The sequence below is a fragment of the Ammodytes marinus genome, assembly GCF_949987685.1.
Source record: "Ammodytes marinus genome assembly, chromosome: 6".
Taxonomy (NCBI): Eukaryota; Metazoa; Chordata; class Actinopteri; order Uranoscopiformes; family Ammodytidae; genus Ammodytes; species Ammodytes marinus.
Window position 1 is genome coordinate 8,777,825 of NC_137235.1, and position 23,058 is coordinate 8,800,882.

At 41.8% G+C, this 23,058-nt stretch overlaps 1 protein-coding gene across 1 annotated transcript in view; it reads right to left on the reverse strand.

Moving 5' to 3' along the window:
• LOC307252277 (protein sidekick-1-like) overlaps positions 1-23,058 on the reverse strand; it is a gene marked incomplete at its 5' end in the record, with an annotated part of 221,470 nt that overhangs the window by 130,454 nt on the left and 67,958 nt on the right. The window contains 3 exons of the mRNA XM_080029914.1: positions 5,652-5,799; positions 6,816-6,922; positions 9,240-9,396. Coding sequence (XP_079886040.1) covers positions 5,652-5,799; positions 6,816-6,922; positions 9,240-9,396 — 412 coding nt within the window. The remainder of the gene's footprint in view (positions 1-5,651; positions 5,800-6,815; positions 6,923-9,239; positions 9,397-23,058) is intronic.

A 23,058-nucleotide genomic window follows, 5' to 3' on the forward strand; every position in this document is an offset into this window, starting at 1 on the left:
GGATTATAGAAGACAATGTATAGTCCGTAGAGGAAGAGTTTGGCACAGAGATCCTCTTAGTGCAGCCGTGTCTCCAAATCCTACATGTCTGGGACGTGTTTGTAATCCCAGAAGTAAGTAAATCATATCATTGAGAGGAAAGTCACATACAGTATTTAAGCTTCTGGTGGCTCCAGAGATTAAGTTCCAGACACAATGGTTTCAGAGGGGGCTTAAACTCTTTACTCCATATTCATTTCCTGTAACTTTTTTCAGGTCTCCTTCTACCTCTCTCAGTCACTTTGATCCTCCCCTTTGGCTTCCGTGAGAAAACTGAGTCATTATTAAATACAGCGGCTGTGGATGGAAGAACTGTTCAAATGGCTGCTTGTGTTTTCAACATGTGCTGGTATGTAAAGCCTACACTTCCTCCCAGTCTCCTTCCAAATGATGCAAGTTTTCTCTTGATCTTGCGGTTTGTCTAATGCAGACACACATGCATATGTGCGCACGCTTGCAGACACAAACACACACAACATCTGCTCGCACAAGCTCAGACAGCGAGAAAGTTCCTTCTGTTCAGACCTCCACTGTGTGTGTGTGTGTGTGTGTATGATGGAAAGCGGCAAAAAATAATGAATCGCTCCCTCTGTTAAAGTGGTGTTTGACAAATTAAAACGAATGAAAGTGGAGACACACATCGACACACACACACATCTCCACAGCATATGGCTGCTTAGGCCAGGTCTGTGTGGAGAAATGTCTCTCCCATAAGGCCTCAGATCCTAACATTGACCGCCTGTGACATCAACGCTCTCTGCACAGCTCAGCTCCCCGGCAAGGAAAAATGGAAATATTCCTCTGTCTGCTCTGCCATGCTTCTGCATAGATCATTGCCTTTATTTGATCAATCTGGGCTCCCAATGGTCCCTGATGGAAGAAGAAAAGAAAGGAGAGGTCTAATTCTCGTCATTCTGGCTGTCTTCTAGAAGCTGCCGCCGGCTATGGGAATCATTTCACGGCCATCTGCCGCAAGCCAGCAGAGCTAATTAAAAGCAGCAGCTCGCTCGCTCTTCTCGACCTGGGCTCCAGGTCAGAGCTAAAATATATATCATCAGCTTAGCCGCTCGCTCGCTGAGGTGGTAGCACTGTCCCAAAGTTGTTTTGACGGCTGCTTGAAAGAGCAGGGGGAGAAAGAAACAGACTCAATTATGGTAGAGTTCATAGCCCATCTAAAAAAAAGTGAGGGGATGGAGAGAAGAAAAATATTTTGTTGGGTTGAAGGAGTGGGGTGGCAAATCAGAGTGATGGCAGACCGGCACAGAGATGCAGGGAGAGAGGGCTCCATTAGATTAGACCAGTGTGGGGGGAAAAGTGACAGCTTGTGAGGTTTTTTTCGGGTCAGTATTTCGAGGGGGCTAGGGAGTTGGGTTCATACGCAGACAGGATATGTGTGTGTTTGTGTGTGTGTGGAAGTAAAGGGGAGGAGGGAGTGAGATTGAATGTGTTGGATATGCAGAGTGGGGTTAGGGGGGCGAGCACACGGACACAAATTGAGAGCGGTGGGAGAGGCAGAGCGACAGACAGACGAGATGGGGCAGGGGACTCTGGGAGCGATGCATATCGGATCAATAAACTTCATAAACAACATCATCAGCTCGGTCACCACGAAGACAGCCAACCGCCAGGCACCATCTGGCCCTGTCTCAACGGACCGCCAGATCAGCCAGCATAACCTCGCACACACACACACACACACACACACACACACACACACACACACACACACACACACACGAACCGTTAGACCAGGCAAACATTCGGTATTCTCGCTCCGACACGCATGAGCGCGCACACAGAGACGATGGGGCCAGGTAGACGCAATTGAGATTGGTCTAGAGAGATAGATTGTGTGTTTGTGTGTATGTGTTTGTTTGTTCGGTACACCAGAGCAGTTAAGCAGTTTATTCAGGAACAGAGGTTTATGGGTTCTGTAACAGTATATCCTGTAGTATAGTAATGACCATAAAAGAGATGGAGAAGGAGAGCCAACGGAAAGAACAAAGCAATATAAAGAATTATTCACACACAGAAAAGTAGGAGTGAGACGTGGAGCTGAGAGACGAGGGAAGGAAAGGGAGAGGAAAACACATCTTGTAAAGACAAGGAGGGGAGCTGTGAAGAAAGGTGCAAATTAGTGTTCTCTATGAGGGTTCAAGGGAAGTGTTATAAATGAATCTTTATATAAATTAATCATCACAGGGTGTGTGTGGGGTGAAAGCAGAGCAGAAGATTCCATCTCACAATGTAGAGATAAAGCCTTTTATCCAGATTATATTAATACTTGAGAATTATGTAGTAGGATATACTTGGTCCAGATTTTTCAGAGAGCCGAAACAGAAAAAAAGAATTATGAAATTGTATTCAATGTTCCTGGATACATTTTATCCACAGCCTAATTTGAATGATTTCACTTTCATACAATCTATTACCACAACCAGATGCAGAACCAGCTGTCATTTTTATCGTGTTGCCATGGATATAGGTTCTGGTGCGAAATTAGACAAGTTGCATGCCAATCAGGACCAGGCAAACTGACAACACATCACTCTACCCGCTACATGAATAACTTGTAAGAGTTACAGTAACTATCATATAAGAACAGCTTTTGTTTGTTAACTCAATGAAACTGCCATGCACACATTTCTACGCTGTACCTACTGTGGAAACCAAAGGGATTGCTGTTAGCTAACACCAAAACTGGCAGTCAGATTAATAGAAGTTATATTGTGGCTTACCAATGCAAATGTAATTAGAAAACCCAAGCTAGCGTGAAACTGTTAAAGATTTTAGCAAAAACACTGACTGTCAGAGTGAAAGAGTTTCCTGGTGATCAGTTCACTGGTCTGATGTACAGCTGTGCCAGCTGTTTGCAAGAGGTGTGAAGAACAGATTGATGTAAAATACTCAGTGCTGAAATTAACTCTGTCTCAGTTTCTCCCGTCCATTCAAGGAGGGGAGATATTGTCCTGAAAACTCAATAGTTCATTTGAGATGTGCACCGATTAATTTTTTTAATTACTGGAGGCCACATGTCTTCTCTGTCTCTGCATAAAGGTTGAATATGGTCAAAATAAAATGCTACATTAAGTGAAAGGTATGCGGTCTGAAACAGCAATCTTTTTCCCCAGAATGTCAATAATATTTCCTAAATATGTTATTTCCTCATGACTTTAGTGGATGCTGTGAGCTATTCAGTAGAAAACCAACTGTGTCTTAAGACAAATAACAGAGGTGACAAAACTGAATGAAACAGCTTATCTTGGTAATACAATGAAGGAACTGTGTAATACTAAGGCAGGATAGTTTACAATTGTTGTACTTGAAACACTTTGAACTTAATCAAGATAAAGGACAAAGAGAAATGGAGCCCATGTAGCTACATTAGTCACATGTACTTGCTCGTGATCAGGACGCCAAACCTCTCAGCTCACTACTCAGCTGAATGCACCTGTCAAATTGTGACAGCCAATTGCTCACTGTCAAATACAGTGTTTAAATGCTCTGCTCACCTGCCGCAACTCTTACATTAGCGCTTACTCTGCCATCTTTGCAGCCACCTCAGCTTCCACTCAACATTCATTAAATTCATTTCATGCCTTTACTATTCATTGCAAATGTTTTGATCTATTGTTAAAAGATTATGTGGCAACTCACCCGTATGTCTTTTGTTATTTTCATAACTGGTTTGGGATGGGAATCTTCAAGAACAAATCCCTACCACCAAACTAACTATGCTGCTTTTTGTTGTTGATGTTGTGTATCACATTTTGACAAGTGGTCGTGGCAAAGTGGAAGATTGTTCTTTGTGCTCATATGAACATGGATCTACTACATGCTCTGGTAAGCTTTCCATTCCTGTCCGGCTTAATTTAGGGCAATGAATAATATATTTTTACTCTAAGAATTATTAACATCGGGTCCATTTCAGTAGTAAAAAAAAAAAAAAAAAAAAAGCCTTCCAGTACATTATATACTGTCTGGAAATGTGCACCATTAGCCCCATATTTAAATGATTATGGTGTTAAGCTCTCCTCCTCGATAGCTGTCTTCTTAGCTCACCTCAGAGTGTGACCGCTATTAACACTTTTGTCTTCCAACTTATTCTTTTTTGAGCACCCTGAGCCTACAGCCTCCATGGTGGCATTGTGAGCCTGGATTTGAACTCACAGTTGCTCTTAGACAACTTTAGAGTGTTACAAATGTGGACGAGAGTTGTGGGGACTTAATGCCGTTCTATCAGGGCAACTTTTCTAATAGTTAAACAGCTATAAAAGTAACTGATAGTTTGACAGTGGAACATTTATAGAAAAAGGAAGCCTTTATTTTGCCCTGACTTCAGTCAGATCTTTATTTATTTAATTTTGATTTGTTTTAATTGCCAGTGGTAATGGCGCTAGTAGTGCTCTTATTTGTGTTGTTTGACATTAAGGAGGTGTGAGGGCACTGCAGTGTTGATGCTGTATGACAGTAAACACTTTCCAAATGCAGGCAGTGTCTTGAGCAGTAAATAATTGCAGTCCACTGTCATTAGGCCCCATTCAGTGAAGCCACATTAAGAAAAAGGGAAGAGTAATTTCCCATGTTTATTCAAATTAAAAAGCAAAGTCAAACTTGATGTAAACTAACTATAAAAAATTGACAACAAAAAAAACCCTTCTTATGTAACTGTGACTCCACAAAGCTTTCTCCAAAGCACTTTAGAGTTGGTGAAAGGATTCAGAAAGTTTTCTGTCTGGCCATGTACGTGTATAGAAAGGCCACTGATAATTGCACTCAATGACACACCAGAAAGCAGTTAGTGGTCTTAATGGGGAGTTGGTTATCTCAGGGTGTACCTTAATACAATTACAGAATGTCTGTCTCTCAACACCAACTTTCACTGACGAGTAGATTCAAAGAGGTACATATTCCACATAATTTAAGACACTGCGTCAATCTTTAACGTTTACAAAAAGTCTACGCGTCCTTGCTCTTTGTGAATAATTATATTATTAATACACTGTATTTTTTAATATGACACTGACAGGAGAGCTGTAGCAGCTATGGAATAACATAGCAAATTACGGGCATTTCAAAAGAAGCCAGACAACAGCATTAGACAAAAATGACTTAACAAAGCACATCCATGAACCATCATATCTCTACCCTACAATTAATACAAACAGAACATCTCCATGCACACAGTATGACTTAAAAACCTTGTAAACTAAACAAGGGTAAAATATTGGATTAATTGAAAAATCCATTTTATCCGCTCGTAATAATGTCCAAAGCCTATTGTAAAGATGTCTACTGAAAAGGATCAGCTATCTAATGGCTTATATTATCCATAACAATTGGTGTCCAAGCATTAAAAAAAGAAGGTTTGTGCTGCCGGAGCACACTAATTAATACACACTGAAGGATAGTAATTAGAAATGTATCTCAAGCTGTAAACACACACGTCAACCAGTGTGGGTGCATACTCACTATATATGAATGAATGTGCTAGAGGGAGAGAGAGAGAGAGAGAGAGAGAGAGAGAGAGAGAGAGAGAGAGAGAGAGAGAGATAGAGAGAGAGAGAGAGAGAGAGAGAGAGAGAGAGAGAAATAACATAAGAAACACCTACATTCGGTTGTTGGGGATGATCTTGTGGCCGTCTTTGTACCATGTGACCAGTGGCCGGGGGAAAGAGGCCAGGGGAGGCTGGCTGATGATGGCTGCTCGGCCCTGAGTCACCGTCTTCCTCTGTTCCTCAGCAGAGAATTTACCCAAAACTGTAGGAGAGAGGTATACTGTTAGAAGGATATCAATGTATCAAATTACAGTGAATCAAAAAGAAAACATTAATGCAAGCAATCAAAATCACTACTACTAAAAGAAAGCAACCTTAAAGGCCTACTTCACCGGTTTGAATATGAAGGTGTATTGAATTCTGAGATCCTATGTTGTATAAATGTGCAAAAAAAATTGAAATTGGTTCATCCTAGCCTGAGAAAAGGCCGAAAGAGTGTTTTTTTAACCCTATATTAATCTTACTGTGACATCACAGTAAGATAAATATAGGGTTAAAAAAAAACCTTACTTTGTAAATATTACTGTGATTTCTCCTACTGTGACATCACAGTAATATTTACAAAGTAATTTTTTTTTAACCCTATATTTATCTTACTGTGATGTCACAGTAAGATTAATATAGGGTTAAAAAAAACACTCTTTCTGCCTTTTCTCAGGCTAGGATGAACTGATTTTTTTTTTTTTGCACATTTATACTACATAGGATCTCAGAATTCAATACACCTTCATATTCAAACCGGTGAAGTAGGCCTTTAAGTGTTTCAAGAAGCTTGACAAGCAAATCAACTGATGCAGTGTATGATTTTTTATTTATTTACCCTTTATTTAACCAGGTTAGTCTCATTGAGATTAAAATCTCTTTTTCAAGAGAGATGAACTCAATTCCCCATTTTCAATGCTGGGCCATTGGTCTTGAGAAATTACTTTGTGTTTTCCGTTTTGGGTTTAGTGAATGCTCAGTAATTTGTTTTTGAAACGCTTTACAAAATATTAATCGCACTAAAGTTGAATTTAATGTTTTGAGAGGAAAAGAGAAGATCGTTTTCTCCTTCCTCTCGGTACAAATCAAATAATAAATTTACTTTTTGCTGCAAAAAGGGACGACTTGTAATAACTGCAGTTTGACTGCTTGTAGGTGTGGAAAAACTTGACACCCCCCCCCCCCCCACAAAAAAATCCTGTGTTATTATAATGTTGTGCAATCATTTGTACTCACAGGCCACCTGCAACTCTGTTCTCCTGTGAATGACTGCTCCCATCCTGTTCCTCACCATGCACTGATACATGCCAGCATCGGTCCTCTTCAGAGAAGGCATAGACAACCTAAAGATGGATGGACACAATGAGAGCACGGTGATCATGAGTTTGTGTTATAGCTCTGAGCTGTAGACAAACACTATTAAAAAGAGAAAGAGACAGTGTTGGGATTGGGAGTGGTGTTTAGAGCCCAAATGAGACATAAGAGAAATAAGGTAGAGGCCTGTTTGTCCATATGTAAGCACTCTTTAAATGACCTTATAACCCCAATAACAGAAGGTGGGGAGGTCGTACATACATGCACTATGTGTGTGTACTTGTATGCTGTTTTTGACTGTATTGCATGTTTTCTTTTTTTCTTTTCTAAGAGGGTTTGTTAATGGGGTTTTAATGGACTGTGCTTCACTAATGGGAAGCTTGGCATAGGATCTAGGCTGGTGCAACACTGGACAAACACACACAAGTGCATTTACACACATGCCCTCTCTAACACGCACACACACACACACGCACACACACACACACACACACACACACACACACACACACACACACACACACACGCACACACACACACACACACAAAAAGGATATACACAGTAAAACTGGACATCGCTCTGGGGCTCATTATGAGTACCAGGACAGCCAAGTATTTAACTCCCAGGCTGTCAGTGGATGCTGCCAACACACACAAACCCTCACACACTAATACACACACGCGTACATCAAACACTCACACACATTATTCAATTTGATTGAGGAAAGACACATACCACAGCAGCTCTCATCCTGAAACAGATTTTGATATTGGACTCTTTCTCACAACACATCTCTGTCTATGTTCTATTACGTTTCTTAATAGTGGGGCTGTCAGTGTTTTTTTTTTGTTAAAAAAAAAATCCAAACCACTTTTCCTTTCAATTTCTCTCTGAACACAAATGTCAGTGTTGACAGCTCTCAATCAGTATACTCATCATTTCTCTGTAAATACCTCCAACACAGTTACAGTCTCAGCCGTGCGTATCAGGCAGTGATTCAAGAAAATACCAATTTATTTTACTGTGAAACAGTTTTAGTAAAAACTGACATTGTATCATCAATCTGTACACTTACAAGTGTACAACTTGTTCTAACTTTTCTAGTGTGGATTTTCTTAAAACTCAATGTGTGAAAAGTGACTATCATAGGTGAACTAACAAGGTTTCCACACAATGAAAATCATTATCACTAAAAGGGACTAACTTTGTGACTCTGTATCAGTGAAGATTATTTTCAATGTTTGAAAGTGGATAGGACTGCATTTATGTAGCGCTCTCGTTCTGGTTCAATGCGATGGACATGAAGAGCCGGTGTTCAAACCGCCAACACTTTAATCAGTGGATGACCCACTCTACCTGGATTCATTAAAACTTACAGTAACAGTTACAGTTATACACACACACACACACACACACACACACACACACACACACACACACACACACACACACACACACACACACTGCCAATTCAGCCATGCCTTGGCCTCACAAAACTAAAGTAGCCAGATCGCTGAGAGCAGTCCAGAGCTGCACACAGCCTCTTGGCTGGAACAATGACTGCCTACAAAATGCTGGCTCCCTCTGTGTCTATGCGTTTTCATGATTCTCACTATTTCCAAATGATGTGATGATTCACAGCTGCAGTTTTGGTTGAGAGGGATTGCTTAGCCTTTTACCAGATATCACACACCGGGACAAAACCAGAACACAGGAGAAGACAAGAAGAATGGGTACAGAGAGGAAATCTCAGACATACAGTATTGATTGGTTCTCCTGTTCTTTCCCAGACAATATACATAGTATGTATGGTCCTAATGTAATTATTACTCTCTATTGGCTCAACTGTCTATATGTTCTGACCTTCTACTGTATATACACACCATCAGTTATGGGTAGGGCTGTGCAAATAATTGAAATGTAATCGCAATTATCAACTTTTACGTGTTGTTAAGTCGGGTCAAGGCTTTGAGCGAAGTCATTTTTGTAATTTAAATCCAAGGGTATCCACTGTTAAAAAGACAACTTTTCCAATATATATTATTTAAAGGTACTTTATGCATTACGTTTCCATTGTCAATGTAATTATTACGTTAAATAATCATGATCTCAATATCAAAATAATCGAAATCATGATTTTTTTTTGCCATAATCGAGCAGCCTTTGTTAGGGGCACTGGTTTTTCAATCCTCTAGGCACGACTGAGCACATAGAAGTTTCATAGAAGGATCGATGGAACAGGAATAAAAGAAAGGATGCCATATTGATAAATAGGTGGACATGCATAACAGAGATATCCATGAGAACGTGTCAGACACAAGCAGGCAGTGGGTGCTATAACCGACCTGTACTGTGGTGTCCAGTCACTGATGTTGCTGTTGTTGAGAGTCCAGCGGTACTGCAGAGGCCAGCTCCCTCCGGCCAGGCAGCTCAACACCAGTCTGTTCCCCTCCAACACAAGCTGCTGTCCCGGGCCATCCCCTCGCAGGTAGGGAGCCACCTCTAATGCACACACAGAGGGAGAAAAAAAAATATTTCAGTTATATGAAATAGTCTACATTAGATCATGCTTGGACAATAAGGCAATTTTCATATATTCATCCACCACGGAAAAATGAAAAATCCATTCGTGTTCTGTCCTTATGTTCTACAAAAAGACTAAACCGAACAAATGTCTGGTATAAAAATGGAACTTGATTTGTATAGCTTCAGACTGAAATAGGCAACAGTTGGAATAATATGTGGAAGATTTAGAGGTATCAAAAATTGGATACTGCCCAATCCTTGTGTGTGTGTGTGTGTGTGTGTGTGTGTGTGTGTGTGTGTGTGTGTGTGTGTGTGTGTGTGTGTGTGTGTGTGTGTGTGTGTGTGTGTGTGTGTGTGTGTTTGAGAGAGAGAGAGCGAGAGAGAGAGAGAGAGAGGACTGAAAAAAACTGACAAACATTCATCAAAACAGGATTCACCAGGACTTTCTCTGGTAATCCCTCACCCCATTAGTGCTGGTCTATCAAAGCATTTAATACTAGCCTTCCTTTCTGCAGACGTTGGTCATAAAACCTGCAGACACAAACTTATTCATGAAAAGTTTCCACTCCAACAAACTTCAGTACGTTGTCAGAAAAAACTAAACATTTGCTGCAACATGTCCTGAATGCTCATTTGTTGACGGATGTATCATGAAATAGAAATCCTGATAATAGCAGCAATTACAACTGACAGCTTCAGGTCCGTTATGTTTGATGTTAACATGAGTGACATAATGATGCATGTCAAAACATCACACCTATTGTTTTTCTATGTAAACCCACACACCAGCGGCATGTGAATGACTTTGTCGCAATATCCTATTTTCCAGCATTGATGCGCACCAACGGTCCAGAAAAGCAGCACTTCTATCACGTTTACTCCCTGGAACAGCACACAGTAACTCGAGCACCTCTCCTGTCTCAGAGCATCTGCTGTGTGCTGTGTGTTGCTGGCATCAGATGAATTGCATCAAAGGTCAAAGTCTAGTTCGCAGTCACTTTCAACTCCGATGTATAACAAGCCAAAGAGCCCGCCCAGCTGAAACACAACCTTTTACTGTAATTGACAATGGTTCTTCACCTCCAACTCATCTTTTATTTTTTTCCCCAGATGAGGACATTGTATATTATCACTTTTAGTATATATGGTTGCCCTGCTAAGACTGTCAAGTATCCAAGCAATGACGTTGAACAATATTGTAAAGGAAAGGTGACTTACAGTGCCAATGTTGCATCTTATGAAATAGGCTGTTGAAATCCCACACCCAGCCTTGTGAGGTAGACTAGATTTACTGAATAGCTGAGCTGCAGCTGCTGTCTAAACAATACCCTCCAGTCTTTTACTCTTGGCTCAGGTGTTTAGACCTGATTCACCAGCACACAGCAAAGAGGCATCAAGGCTAAAGAGTGTGTCCACAGCAACTAGCTGCACTAGCTGTCAGCATGTGTTCAGGCCTCGATACACCAAAGTAAAACCCCCATGTGGATGTGTGGGGCGGTGTACAGGGTTTGAATCAACGTCATTGTCTATAACAACCCATCAACCCTCTACATTCACATACACACTTAGGCCTGTCGTGATAATTACCATATAGACTTACCGCCCAATATGTACAATTTAACTTGATAGTTTTCCTGACATCGATATTGCCATTTACATGCGTGTTTGTTTTCTCAATTCTCTTTGAAAGAATGTTCTTGTATTATTATGCTACATTATCATTTTCCTCAGTAGCATGAAATGGTCTTGGACAATAATATCGTTTATCGTGATAGTTTCTGGGGAAATATATCGTCCACCTAAATGTGTAATCGTGACAGGCCTATACACGCTCATATGGGTTAGTGGAGGGCAGGCTTATCTGCTGGCTACAGTATGTACAGACAGGTCCATAACTCTGACACAGACTTTTACTTTCTCTCACTCCTTTTCCTGTCAGCTCAATCTCCTCTCCTCCTTGCTTTTTTCAACATCCTCAGTTCCGTCTTTCCTGCAGCCATCTCTCACTAGGTCTGCGTTTCCTGCCTTATTTCCTATTCCTTGTGGAAGTCTCAGGGCCACCTTCTCCTCCCCTTCTCTTTCTCTGCTTTCCACTGTTTCACCCTCTCCCGCTCCCTTGGAGATTGATAGCTGCCCGCGCCGTTCACAAGAGGGAAGTGTTCCTTCTAAGATAGATTTATACGAGAGTGTGTTTTTGTGTGTGTGTGTGTGTGTGTGTGTGTGTGTGTGTGTGTGTGTGTGTGTGTGTGTGTGTGTGGTTGGTTGGTTGGGAGAAGGGGTGTGCGAGTGTTCATGTGAGCGCTAGGATTTATTTGGAATAGTCCGATTCTACAGACGGTGGCTGGCAATGCAGACTCCAATGTCATACTGCTGACCAGCACTGTAACTCACCGCTGCCTGCCTGCCCGTGTGTGTGCCTGCCCGTATGTGTGTGTGTGTGTGTGTGTGTGTGTGAGAGAGAGAGAGAGAGAGAGCGAGAGAAAGAGAGAGAGAGAGACGGGGGGAGGGAGGAAGCAGCAAAGACTGGGTCTTAAAAGCTTACCAAATGTGACCCTCAGTTTAGAAAGGCTGCATGGTGCACGTACACACTTTGCATAAAGATGTGGCCGATTTGCAGTGCACCTCCCTCCATACTCTCCAATTATCTACCACTTTCTTCAAACTTCATTTGTTATGTTTCATCCGCCTCCCACTCCTCTCCTCGTTGCCCTTTAATCCCTTCTTCTAGTTTAAGAGGAGTCCATCAGGAGCTTCAGATAGACACGGAGTACGCCACATCCAGAGGAGCAAGGTCAGCTAACAGCCTGTTTCACTCACTGATGTCGTCCGTCTCTCTCTCTCTCTCTCTTCTCCGCTGTCTGTCTCTCTGTCACTCAGTGTCAACACGAGGCTCTCTCTCCCTAACAGTCGTCCCCTTAGCCCCAACCTGTCTGTCTTTCCTCCAAGCCGTATTATCAAGTTAACCCCAGGGATCTCCAAGGTATAATTTAAGTCTTTTTAATACCTTTTTAATGCCACTTAAGATTAAATGTAATGCCAACGTCAGGCAATACTGGCAAAATTAGGAAGGATATAATGGAAACACATTGATGCATTTTATGGAACCTTTAAGAAAGAACATTTATTCTAAACTCCTATTAATATACTCACATTGATATGCTGTAACAATAGCTTTGGGAAGTAGGGGTATAACCTACTCTTAATAAAACAATCCAAAAGTGCTTATTTGTCAAATAATGATCCAAATATTTAAAAGGACAATTAAAAAATGGAAGACCTTGGTCATGGATGTTCAAGGCTTTTTGAATGTGTTTAAGTCCCCGCGGGTACCCTCCCCTGATTATGAAACCACCGGTCCTTCTATCAAGCCCACCTCCCCTGTCTGCGTCCCTCCTCCCTCCTTCTCTTGTTGCCCCTCGGTGCATCTCTGTCAAAGTGTGTGGCAGCTCAAGGTCTCCTCATCTTGTCTCTTTTGGAAGGATGCTGCCTAACAGAGAGATTGGCCTCCAAATGTGACAAGAGTGTCAAGAGGCAGCATGTGCACGCAAACACACACATCTTCCCGCGGCAACATGCGCGTGTCTCTCCACTCTTAGGTCGCTTTCGTGAAACTGCTTAGGTAGATTCTGGGGAGGAATTCAATTTGCCGGGGAGATGAGCCCAGTGATAGAGTGGAGAGAGGGAGGAGAGGAGCTTTTTAAAGGACAAGAGGAGAAGAGGAGCAGGGTCGCTGCTCCTGGGGTTGACTCTCTGCTATACGATCCCGCCCCCTCTCTCCTCGTCTCTATGCTTTTACTGTGTGAACGTGTGTGTAGTGGAAATTAGACCTAAGATGTCTTTACAAATCTGCCAGCAATGGTACATGTTCATACATTGTGCTGTACAAACATCCGAAAATGAACTGAGAAAATGAACTGAGTTTAACTGCAACGGACATGAAATATTTTCATTGAGTTTCATGTGCTGCCTGACTTAATGACACATGTATAGATGTTAATTTTTTTTGTTGGTAGTTTTAAATGTGCCCAGTTTGGCTGACTTGGCCAAAAGAAAAAACTTAACTAGAGCAGTTTGCATTCAGATATGCATAGGAAACCCTGTGGGGTAAATGCATTTCAGCGCGCTGACATAAGGGAGTGAGAGAGCAGGGATAGAACTAAAGTTGAGCGGTGGAAATGTTTCTAGCAGTGCCTGCTTAATTATTGGATACGTGTGTGCGTGTACAGTGTCTGTGTGTGTGTGTGTGTGTGTGTGTGTGTGTGTGTGTGTGTGTGTGTGTGTGTGTGTGTGTGTGTGTGTGTGTGTCAGGTCAGAATTAGGGTCACTCACTCCAGAAAAATCACTTTATCTTCATAGAGCTGAACCCCTGCTGTGAGACAGGGCTGGCAGAACTGGCTATAGTCTATGAATACTGATTCAATGATAGCATGACTCTCTCGCTCTCGCTCTCTCACACACACACACACACACACACACACACACACACACACACACACACACACACACACACACACACACACACACACACACCACCTTTCCTTTCTGACGCATGAGGTTGAAGGGGGAGAAAATAACTAAATCAGGCTCTTTTATTACAAGTAATTTTTCTACGAATAAGCGGGAAAAAGTTGCATGGCTAAGCAGTTTTTTTTTGTTTCCATGCTAAAATCAGTCTATTTGATTATATGGTGCAAATGAGTTCTATTCCATTTTAATCTAATAAATCTGCCAGTGCTTGTTTCAACAGGCATTTAAAAACACCTAATTGGACTGACAGTGTGTGAGGCGAGAGGAAGAATTATGAGTTTAGTTTTTGGCATGTTGTTCCAGGTCAGAAAATGGGGGTCGGAGAAAAAGAGGCCTAATTAATTGAACAATATAAAGTGGAAGGGCTGAGAAATGAGATTTCATTTCCACTGTTGACACACTACCAATGAATCAGAATTGTGCACCTAAAATATATAAATATTTTCACTGTTGATCAGAACTATAACCCTGCAGAGGAAAAAAACTGGAGGCGAGTGAAGGAGAATTTCGGCTGAGGCTCTGACCTGAAAGCTGATGCAGTTTCTCTTTCTTCTGCTAAGTAATGTTAGCAGTTCCGATTTACGTCATAAAAAAAGGAAATTGTATTTAAAGTAAACTTTTAAAAAACCTACGGGCAGCAACTGGCATCACACAGAACAATCTCCTGAATGTAAAAAAATGGTTCAGATTACAGTGGGACCAGTATGTCTTGGTCCAATCAGATGATTCAGAGCTCTTACTGAAGGAATCAACTGACAAAATAAAGATGACAGCTAAGCACAAAACACCAGCTCCCTCTGATGATGATAAAATCAAAGCTGCTTTTAAGGTAGCCTTTAAGGACGTAGCTCACCCACCGATCCCAAAAGTCCTCAGCTGAACTGTAAGATGGTGAGTCCACAGGGAACTAAACTAGAACGGCCCCTGAACAGAAAAAACACAGAAAAAGCCCTGCAAAAGAGAACAAAATGTTTCCACTACCTCACCCATGATCAGATGGAGCAGAATGGTAGGTGTGGCAAACAGAATGTGTGAGTGGAACTTTGATCAGGAGTTTAACTCGGAGTCTTTTCAAGTTGGCAACTGCTTTAATGGACTGCTGAATGTCAGTCTCCAAACAAGAACAAAGCCTTTCTCACTGAAGACTAGATCCCACCGCCCCAACCTCTCCTCCTGCTCAGACAGCCAATCACAGCCCGCCTTCTCTTCGCTGCTTCCTTGCTTTGCTCCAATCGTGTCATGCACCAGCCTTGACGGACAGCTGTCTGCGAGGAGGCGACGGATGACTGACTGATCCTGACGTGCTGATTGGCAGATGACAGAGCAGGAGGCATGTTGCCAGCATAGTCACCAATGTACACACACTCAAACACACAGGTACATCCACACTGAGGTGAACAGACCAGGCTGGAATACAGAGTTCAGTAAGCGTGCTTGACTCCTACCTTTAAAACTAAAGGTTGTCAAGGAGAGACACACAAGAGCTCGTAAGCAGCTTTTTTCAGTCTGGATTAACATTAACATTTGTGTTGTCCTTGACACTTATACAGAAGCAGGTGGAGAGTATACAATTAGTTATTTATCATATTGACTCTGGTAGTTTGCCTATTTAGCCAGTGACTGGCCAGGGTGTAATTATATTTGGAGGTTAACATAAGTAATTAAAAAATGCTAATGTCAGTCTGAGGTGTACAGTATATGTCTGTGTGTGTATGTTATGTGTACTGGAAATCTAGTTGAAATGTCAGTTTTGAATATGTCGCACCTACATTGAACATGGCTTTTTATGTCTATCTATTATCGACTATAACTTGCTTTAGTACTGAAAAACAGGACATTATTGTATGTGTTGTTTGGATGCAGCAGGTAAATGGGGGCAGAAGGGCTGTAACAGTGGAGTGGGCGGGGTTGTTGGAGTAATCAAGTGGAAGAGACTGTGATCAGTGACATTTAAGAGGTGGGCAACAATGCAGGGCACATCTGCCAGGACACACACACACCCCCACACACACAAACAACTGTCAGCTCCTATCTCCTGATGGGCCGACAGGCGGACAGAAGGAGAGAGGAGGTGAATGGGAGAGAAGGCAGGAAGTGAAATAAATACCTCCCACTGAGACGGCAGCCTCGTATCTCTCTGGAGAAAGTTCTGTGTACACAAGTGACTGTGAAAACCCTGCTATACTTTTGAATGACACACACACACACACACACACACACACACACACACAAAGGCAATCATTATTCCTCTATTGTCTCTGTGCTGCATTCTTTTATCCCCCAGAAACCCTCCCCCTCTCTCTGCCTCTTCCTGTGTATTTTACATCCCTTCATTAAAACGGGACTCTTTTTACAGGAAAAAAAACAACGTGTCTTAACACACAATGTATCAATCAGTCCTGAGTGTATGGACGGATATGAAAAACAAAATGGAAGAGGACAGTACACAGCAACTTGTGTTTCAGCTCTGTTTTTACTTTTTCAGTGAGCTATGTGAAATATCGCAATACACATTTTATCACACTATATCGTGACGTATCAAATCGTGACCCATGTATCGTGATGTGTATCGTATCGTGAAGTCCTTGCCAATACGCAGCCCTACTCCACACAATCTTAATTAATCAAATCACATTATATTGATAATTCAGCGGACACATTGAGTCAAAACTATTTAATTCAACATTTTCATTCAAATCCCTGCAATTCGAGGCAACTAGTCATACTGCAACATCTAGAGTAGCGGAGGTTGTACTTCACAACCCATTTAAAATGTGTTTCTTTTTTCAAAAAATAAATTTTTGGAGCTGATGATACGATAAAGATATCATGTAAATAAATGTCTATATATAATACCATATATATTTTTTAGCACAGCCCTAGAGTGGAGTGGTGTGCATACAACAATGTTATGGTGAGTAAGGGCAATACCAGTTTCTTCCAGTTGCCGCTGGGCTTCACGCACACACACACACACACACTCGACCCAGATCCACACTGATACTGAGAGACTTCAAAAACGAGACTGCATTCAGACATGTTATAGTCTGACAACATGACTCCAATACACCCACTTACAGACACATGTACACACACAAAAGACATACGGAAAAAGAAAGTGAGAAAGTAATGTGTGGTCCTCTAAAGTCTATATGAACCTCAGGCAGTGGACCTCACAGAAAGTTAACTACAGTATCACTTAATCTGCCTCCTTTTTTCTCTTTCTCTCTTGGCTCCTCTCTTGGCCGACTCTCTCACTTTCTGCAAGCCAGTGACTTTAATTGTCCTGCTGTTTTATTATCCATATCTTTTTTTATTTGGCAAAGGATCTCAGAGCTTAGAAGTGCTCTTTTTTTCCATTCTTTCATTTGCAAATTATTTGTCTGCCTGTCCTCTACCAAAGTGCAGATGTTTTATTTTTGTGTGGTGCGTGTGCTGGGGAACCGGCGTCCACACACCTGCTTGTGCTAGCCATCATCCCCTCTGACAGCCGCAAATGAGTGACCTTGGGCATTGTGGGCAACGTTGTTTTGAAGTGATTGACGAATCGTCTCCTCTCATTCATTATTGAAGGCGGGAATCAAAACCGTGGCACCCAAGATATCACCGTGACGACACGGCCGACCAGACAGAGGTACAGAGGGGAGGGAGCGGAGAGAGAAGTACAGATGAGGAGTGAAGGTCAGGGAGGGGTCAGCCACAGGAAGAGAAGGGCTGGGCGTACCAAAGGCAAGGGGCATCCTAAAAGGTCAGCAGAACTTTTTTTTGTTTCACTCTACAATGATCAGATCCGTCATTTTCTTTATTGTAGCTGTATTCTAGAGATCCAGAGGCTCAGTCTGTCCTCAAAAAAAGGCTCAAATATCTTGCTTCTAAGACAGACAGATCTAGACTTCGGTCAAAACAATGAATTTAAAACTCAGCATGTCATTTGCACCATCATCGTCACAGGAAAGTCATTGAGATCACACGCGAATTGTTCAGTTCAAGTCACCTGAGGGATAGACATCGCATTCAGAACCTTTGTTGCATTTTAAAAAGGTAGACGTAGTATATAATATATAGGCTATGTTAGGCTACCGGCTTACTTACAATGCATCCTGATTTCTGACAACCAGACATTCTTACACCTCTTCCTAAATTAATTCAAGTGACTTTAAAGCTATAGTGTGTAACTTTTCCATATGCATGAATGTCAGTTACATTCAAGAAATCGCCAAACAAGGTGACACAAAGTTGATTATGCCTATCAGCTCTACAAAACTCTCTTTGTATATTGTCAGGATTGCAGTGTTTACAAACTAGTGTATGCAGAAGAAATACAGTGGATAAAAGAATCTAAAATATCCTACCATGACGAAGACGATTATTCTCCCTGGACATGACTTGTGCCTACTTTTAAACCTATGTTACTTCAAACGCTCCAGTAGAAAGAGTGAAATAACAAAGTATTCCTTTCCTTTACACCTGAAAAAAGGCGACTTTTACTGACTTTCTGACGTGACCGCACAAAATAAATATATGTGAAGACTTTGGAATCGACCCCATGAGAAAACAATGACGTCATTGCTGGACACGAGTGATTTACTTTCTGCTCATTTATTGTGGTGCTAAAAAAGAAAATTCTGCCAGGCACCAAAAGCACATCCCAAGTGTCCTCGCCATACACTCTGAACTTTGTCCCACAGTCTCCGTTGTTTCATCTTCCTCTCGGGACTTTTATAGAAATGGGCCCTTCATCAGTCTCCACCATCCTCGCCCTGTGTCCACCTCTATGCTCTTTTCATCTATTCATGACTGTAGCATTGATTTTGAGCTGTACTGAAGCATAACACTCTATTCAAAAGGACTTCATTTTTAGGTCCTATGTAGGGATGTCCATGGTTAACTGGTTAACCGTTAACCGTTAAGAAGAAATTTAACCGGTTAATACTAAAGGTTAAACGGTTAAACATTTTTAAAATAATCTTAATTTCTCTGAAATCCGGACTCTTATTTTGATATCGCTAAACCGGATGTAAGAATGCCAACTGTCGGTAAAGAATGAAACGAGTAGTGTAGGCTACTCTCAACTTTATAATAGGTCCATGGTACGCTCCCAGTCACAACTTATGGTCACAACACTCCCGTGTCATATGTTTGTATAATTTAATTAACAGCGTGGGCTCCCGCTAGCTTAACATAGCGCTAGCATTAGCCTTCTTGAGGTGGATGCTGTCCTGCATCTATCACCGTTTCAGTAAATGTGTGAGGGAATGACAGACAGCCAGGCAGTGAGTGCCCGCCCCCTGCACAGACACAGAGAGGTCTGCTATGCTTGTGTGCCAGGATCAATAGCGAAAATCCGTCATAAAGAAAAGCGTTAAGTATCGTTATGCAGTACTGATAACATCGGAGCTTATCAATATTACGGTCTTTCAAAATGTTGCCCCATGCTCAGCACTACTTAGCACCGGGTTTCAGTAGGCTACCCATCCCCTAAGCCTGTGTGTGTGTGTAAATGTCCCTTTTCAGTCACGTATTGCACTTTTTGCTCCTACATTCGCATACTAGACCTCTTTTCACAACAGACAAGGTGCCGTGTGAATGTCCCTGGTCCCTGAATTGTTTTTAAAATAATATGCCGGTCCTTGGAACAAAAAAAGGTTGGGAGCCCTGCTATAATGCTTCATGTATTTCACTATAAATAGGCTACATTAAATCTTAACGGTTAACCGGTTAATAACCGTTAATTCTGGTGGTTAACCGGTTAAAGAAAAAATTCTAAATGGCCATCCCTATGGCAATACCATATTGAAAGAGTGACATTCCTTTACACCTGGTTACTTGTGTGGGCACAAAAACATTTAACAGCTTTAAAATGTTCCTGCTTCCCAATCTCGTCAAACTCATCTCGTCTTTGTCCCTCTGCCCTTTCCTTCACACATGTTAGCTAATTTGTTGAACGTAGGAGGCGTTTCAGGGTGTGCATGTTCATGTTGTGCTTATGCCTGACTGCGTGAGTCCATATGCTCTGTGAACGCACTGCATAAGTATGTGTGTTCAAATGTGGATGTGTTTACTTCCTCCACTTCCTCCTTTCCACAGTGACAACATCTGCCACTGTCTGCAACACAGACACACACACACACACACACACACACACACACACACACACACACACACACACACACACACACACACACACACACACACACACCTTGTTTTCCTCGTCTCCCTCCTTCTCCCTATCTCAATCCTTCCCTCCTCAGACAAGGGCGGCTCAGTGACACACCGTTTGAAGGGCAGACTCCGTCTCGGTAAGCGTTCCTCTTACAGACTCAAATTAATTCAATAACACTGAACAAATGTCCTTGCCGAGATACAATATGACTTTCTTTTCTGACTGTTTACTTCCAGGTTTGTAAACGCCATGCAAGAGATAAATAGAGAAATAAAGAAGCTACCTATAGAAGGTCAGACACTTATCTGTTCTAGCAAAAGATGTTTCCAGTAATAGCAAACAAGGCAACTGATAATGACTTAGAAAGCAGTGTGTGTGGCATATGTGCTGTGCCCATTGTTTGCAGAATAATGTGAGTGTCAGAGAGCTGATTGAGTGGATATTTTTAGATTTCCTTTGGTTGAAAAGGTAAGAGAGACGTGTGGTTGTTGTTTAAAGAGATGGTTGTTCGAAATATCTTTAATTATCTTCCTGTCAAAAATACTCTTGACTCAAAACAGGAGTTGCACTTGTTGGCAGGTGTACTTTTCCTCATTTTCACAGAAATGTCCTTAATAGCTGTGGTTGTCCAGGTTTAACAAGCAGGAAGGTGAGCGAGTCAATCATTACTGTCTCTCTGCCTTCATGACTTGAGATATTTCAGCAGCAGGAATACCACATGCTTCCAGTCTCATACACTTATTTCATTTTTTTATCGGTGTCTGATAGAAAACTACCAGGCCATTGTACTAATTCTCATTATCAGACCAACAACTAAACCACAACAACCTACATGGGTTAAATCCAGTACTAAAACAATTAATCTTTCGGGATATACTGAACAGATTTTTACGGAAGAAAAAAAAAGTGTTGGTTGAAAAAAAAAAGATAAAAATAAAAATAAAAATTATATTCTTTTGCGAGATCTCGCAAAAACTTTGCGTTATAATGCAAAACTCTTTGCGAGATAACGCAATCCAACTTCCGGGTCAGATTTTAACTTCCTGGTCAGAGGAATAACTAACAACCCTATGTAACAACCATAACAATGGAGCGCACACACCCGTGTGGGAGATTTATCAACGTTTATTTTGAGCTTGGCCTCAAATATTCGGACATTAAATCAATTCTAATTGTCAATACACACACACACGTAGGCTACACACACACACACACACACACACACACACACACACACACACACACACACACACACACACACAATGTGTAGGCTAGACGATATAAATTTGACTATTTCAAAACAGTGAACGTTTCCTAGTTTACCCAAATGTTATAAAGCTCCCTGCTTAATTTAATCTTGGCTTGATTGCAAGACGGACACAATGCCGACACTACAGCTGAGGAGAACTCTGTGTGGCTGTATTGGCGGGTCTGATGAAGGCTATTATGAGTCGCAAAGAGTCCTTTGCACCGGATTAGACTCCTTATGATCGGATCTTGAAGCACTCACAATAGTGCAGGCCATATATGAAATTCAACCGGATTATGCAAACTTTCTATTTTTCCTCACTTGGAGAGAGAAAAAGCACTGTTTCCTGTGCGCTCTGGCAGCACTGCAGCTGTGCAGAACGTAAGAGACAGCGTGCTGTTCAACCAAAATTTGCGGAAAAGAAATGGCTTTTCAAAGCGGGTCGACCCTCTAAAAACGGGCGAATGCCCACTTTGACTCAGTGTAGTGGCTTACCATTTGCCACTAGGTTGCATGTCGTTTTGGTGTCTGACGCGTGCCTAGCCTCTAGTTATCAGTTTGGTAACGTACGTAATGTCCACTCGTTCCAGTAATGTATAATGCATCGTTTATTTACATATATAATTAAAGTACGACTTGAACATTAGACAATACACTGTTGTGGCTGTTGGCTCCCTAGCACGGTCGAAAACAATTTGCCTTCCGGCATGCAAGCACCTGGCTAGTGAGTGCGTCTAATTAATAGACTTGCATCCGGTTCAGCCCCGCCACCAGGCGGTCGAATAGGGTGTAGTACAGCACAATACAAACAACAAGGAAAGGGGTAAATGGCTCTTACACTCAGCAAAGGAAGTGTAAAGTGCAGAAAGAGACAGACAGAGATGAGCGCCTCAAACGCAAACAGCGCACCTCGCCAACAGAAATGCGTTCATGCAGCTGTTTGCTCCGGGGTGCTGCCTCAGCTGATCACGGGCGTAAACAGTAGCCTGATGTTTGTCCCTCAGTTCCCGGGGCAGCATCGCTGATTAATGAATGAACAGTAAAACAATCTTAATAATATTTTTTATTAGATGATGAGGCCCATTGTAGTCCGGGAACTGTGTTTTATTCACACACGATCCCTTCCTGGGAAAGGCTGAAAGTGTGAATGAGGCTTTACTAACTTAGTCCGATGGCTAGTTTTGGAACATGACATGCAGTTATTTTTTCTATTAAGACGCAGTTTGAGGTTTGCGCCGGGCACAGCTGCAGTGCTGCCGGAGCGCACGGGAACATCGCTTTTTCTCTCTCCAAGTGAGGAAAAATAGAAAGTTTGCATAGTCCGGTTGAATTTCATATATTGCCTGTATTGTGCAGGCAATATAGTCACTGGAGAACGCAGACATAGCCTAATCCGGTGCAAAGGACTCTTTGCGACTCATAATAGCCTTCATCAGACCACACAGAGTTCTCCTCAGCTGTAGTGTCGGCATTGTGTCCGTCTTGCAATCAAGCCAAGATTAAATTAAGCAGGGAGCTTTATAACATTTGGGTAAACTAGGAAACGTTCACTGTTTTGAAATAGTCAAATGTATACCGTCTAGCCTACACATTGTGTGTGTGTGTGTGTGTGTGTGTGTGTGTGTGTGTGTGTATTGACAATTAGAATTGATTTAATGTCCGAATATTTGAGGCCAAGCTCAAAATAAACGTTGATAAA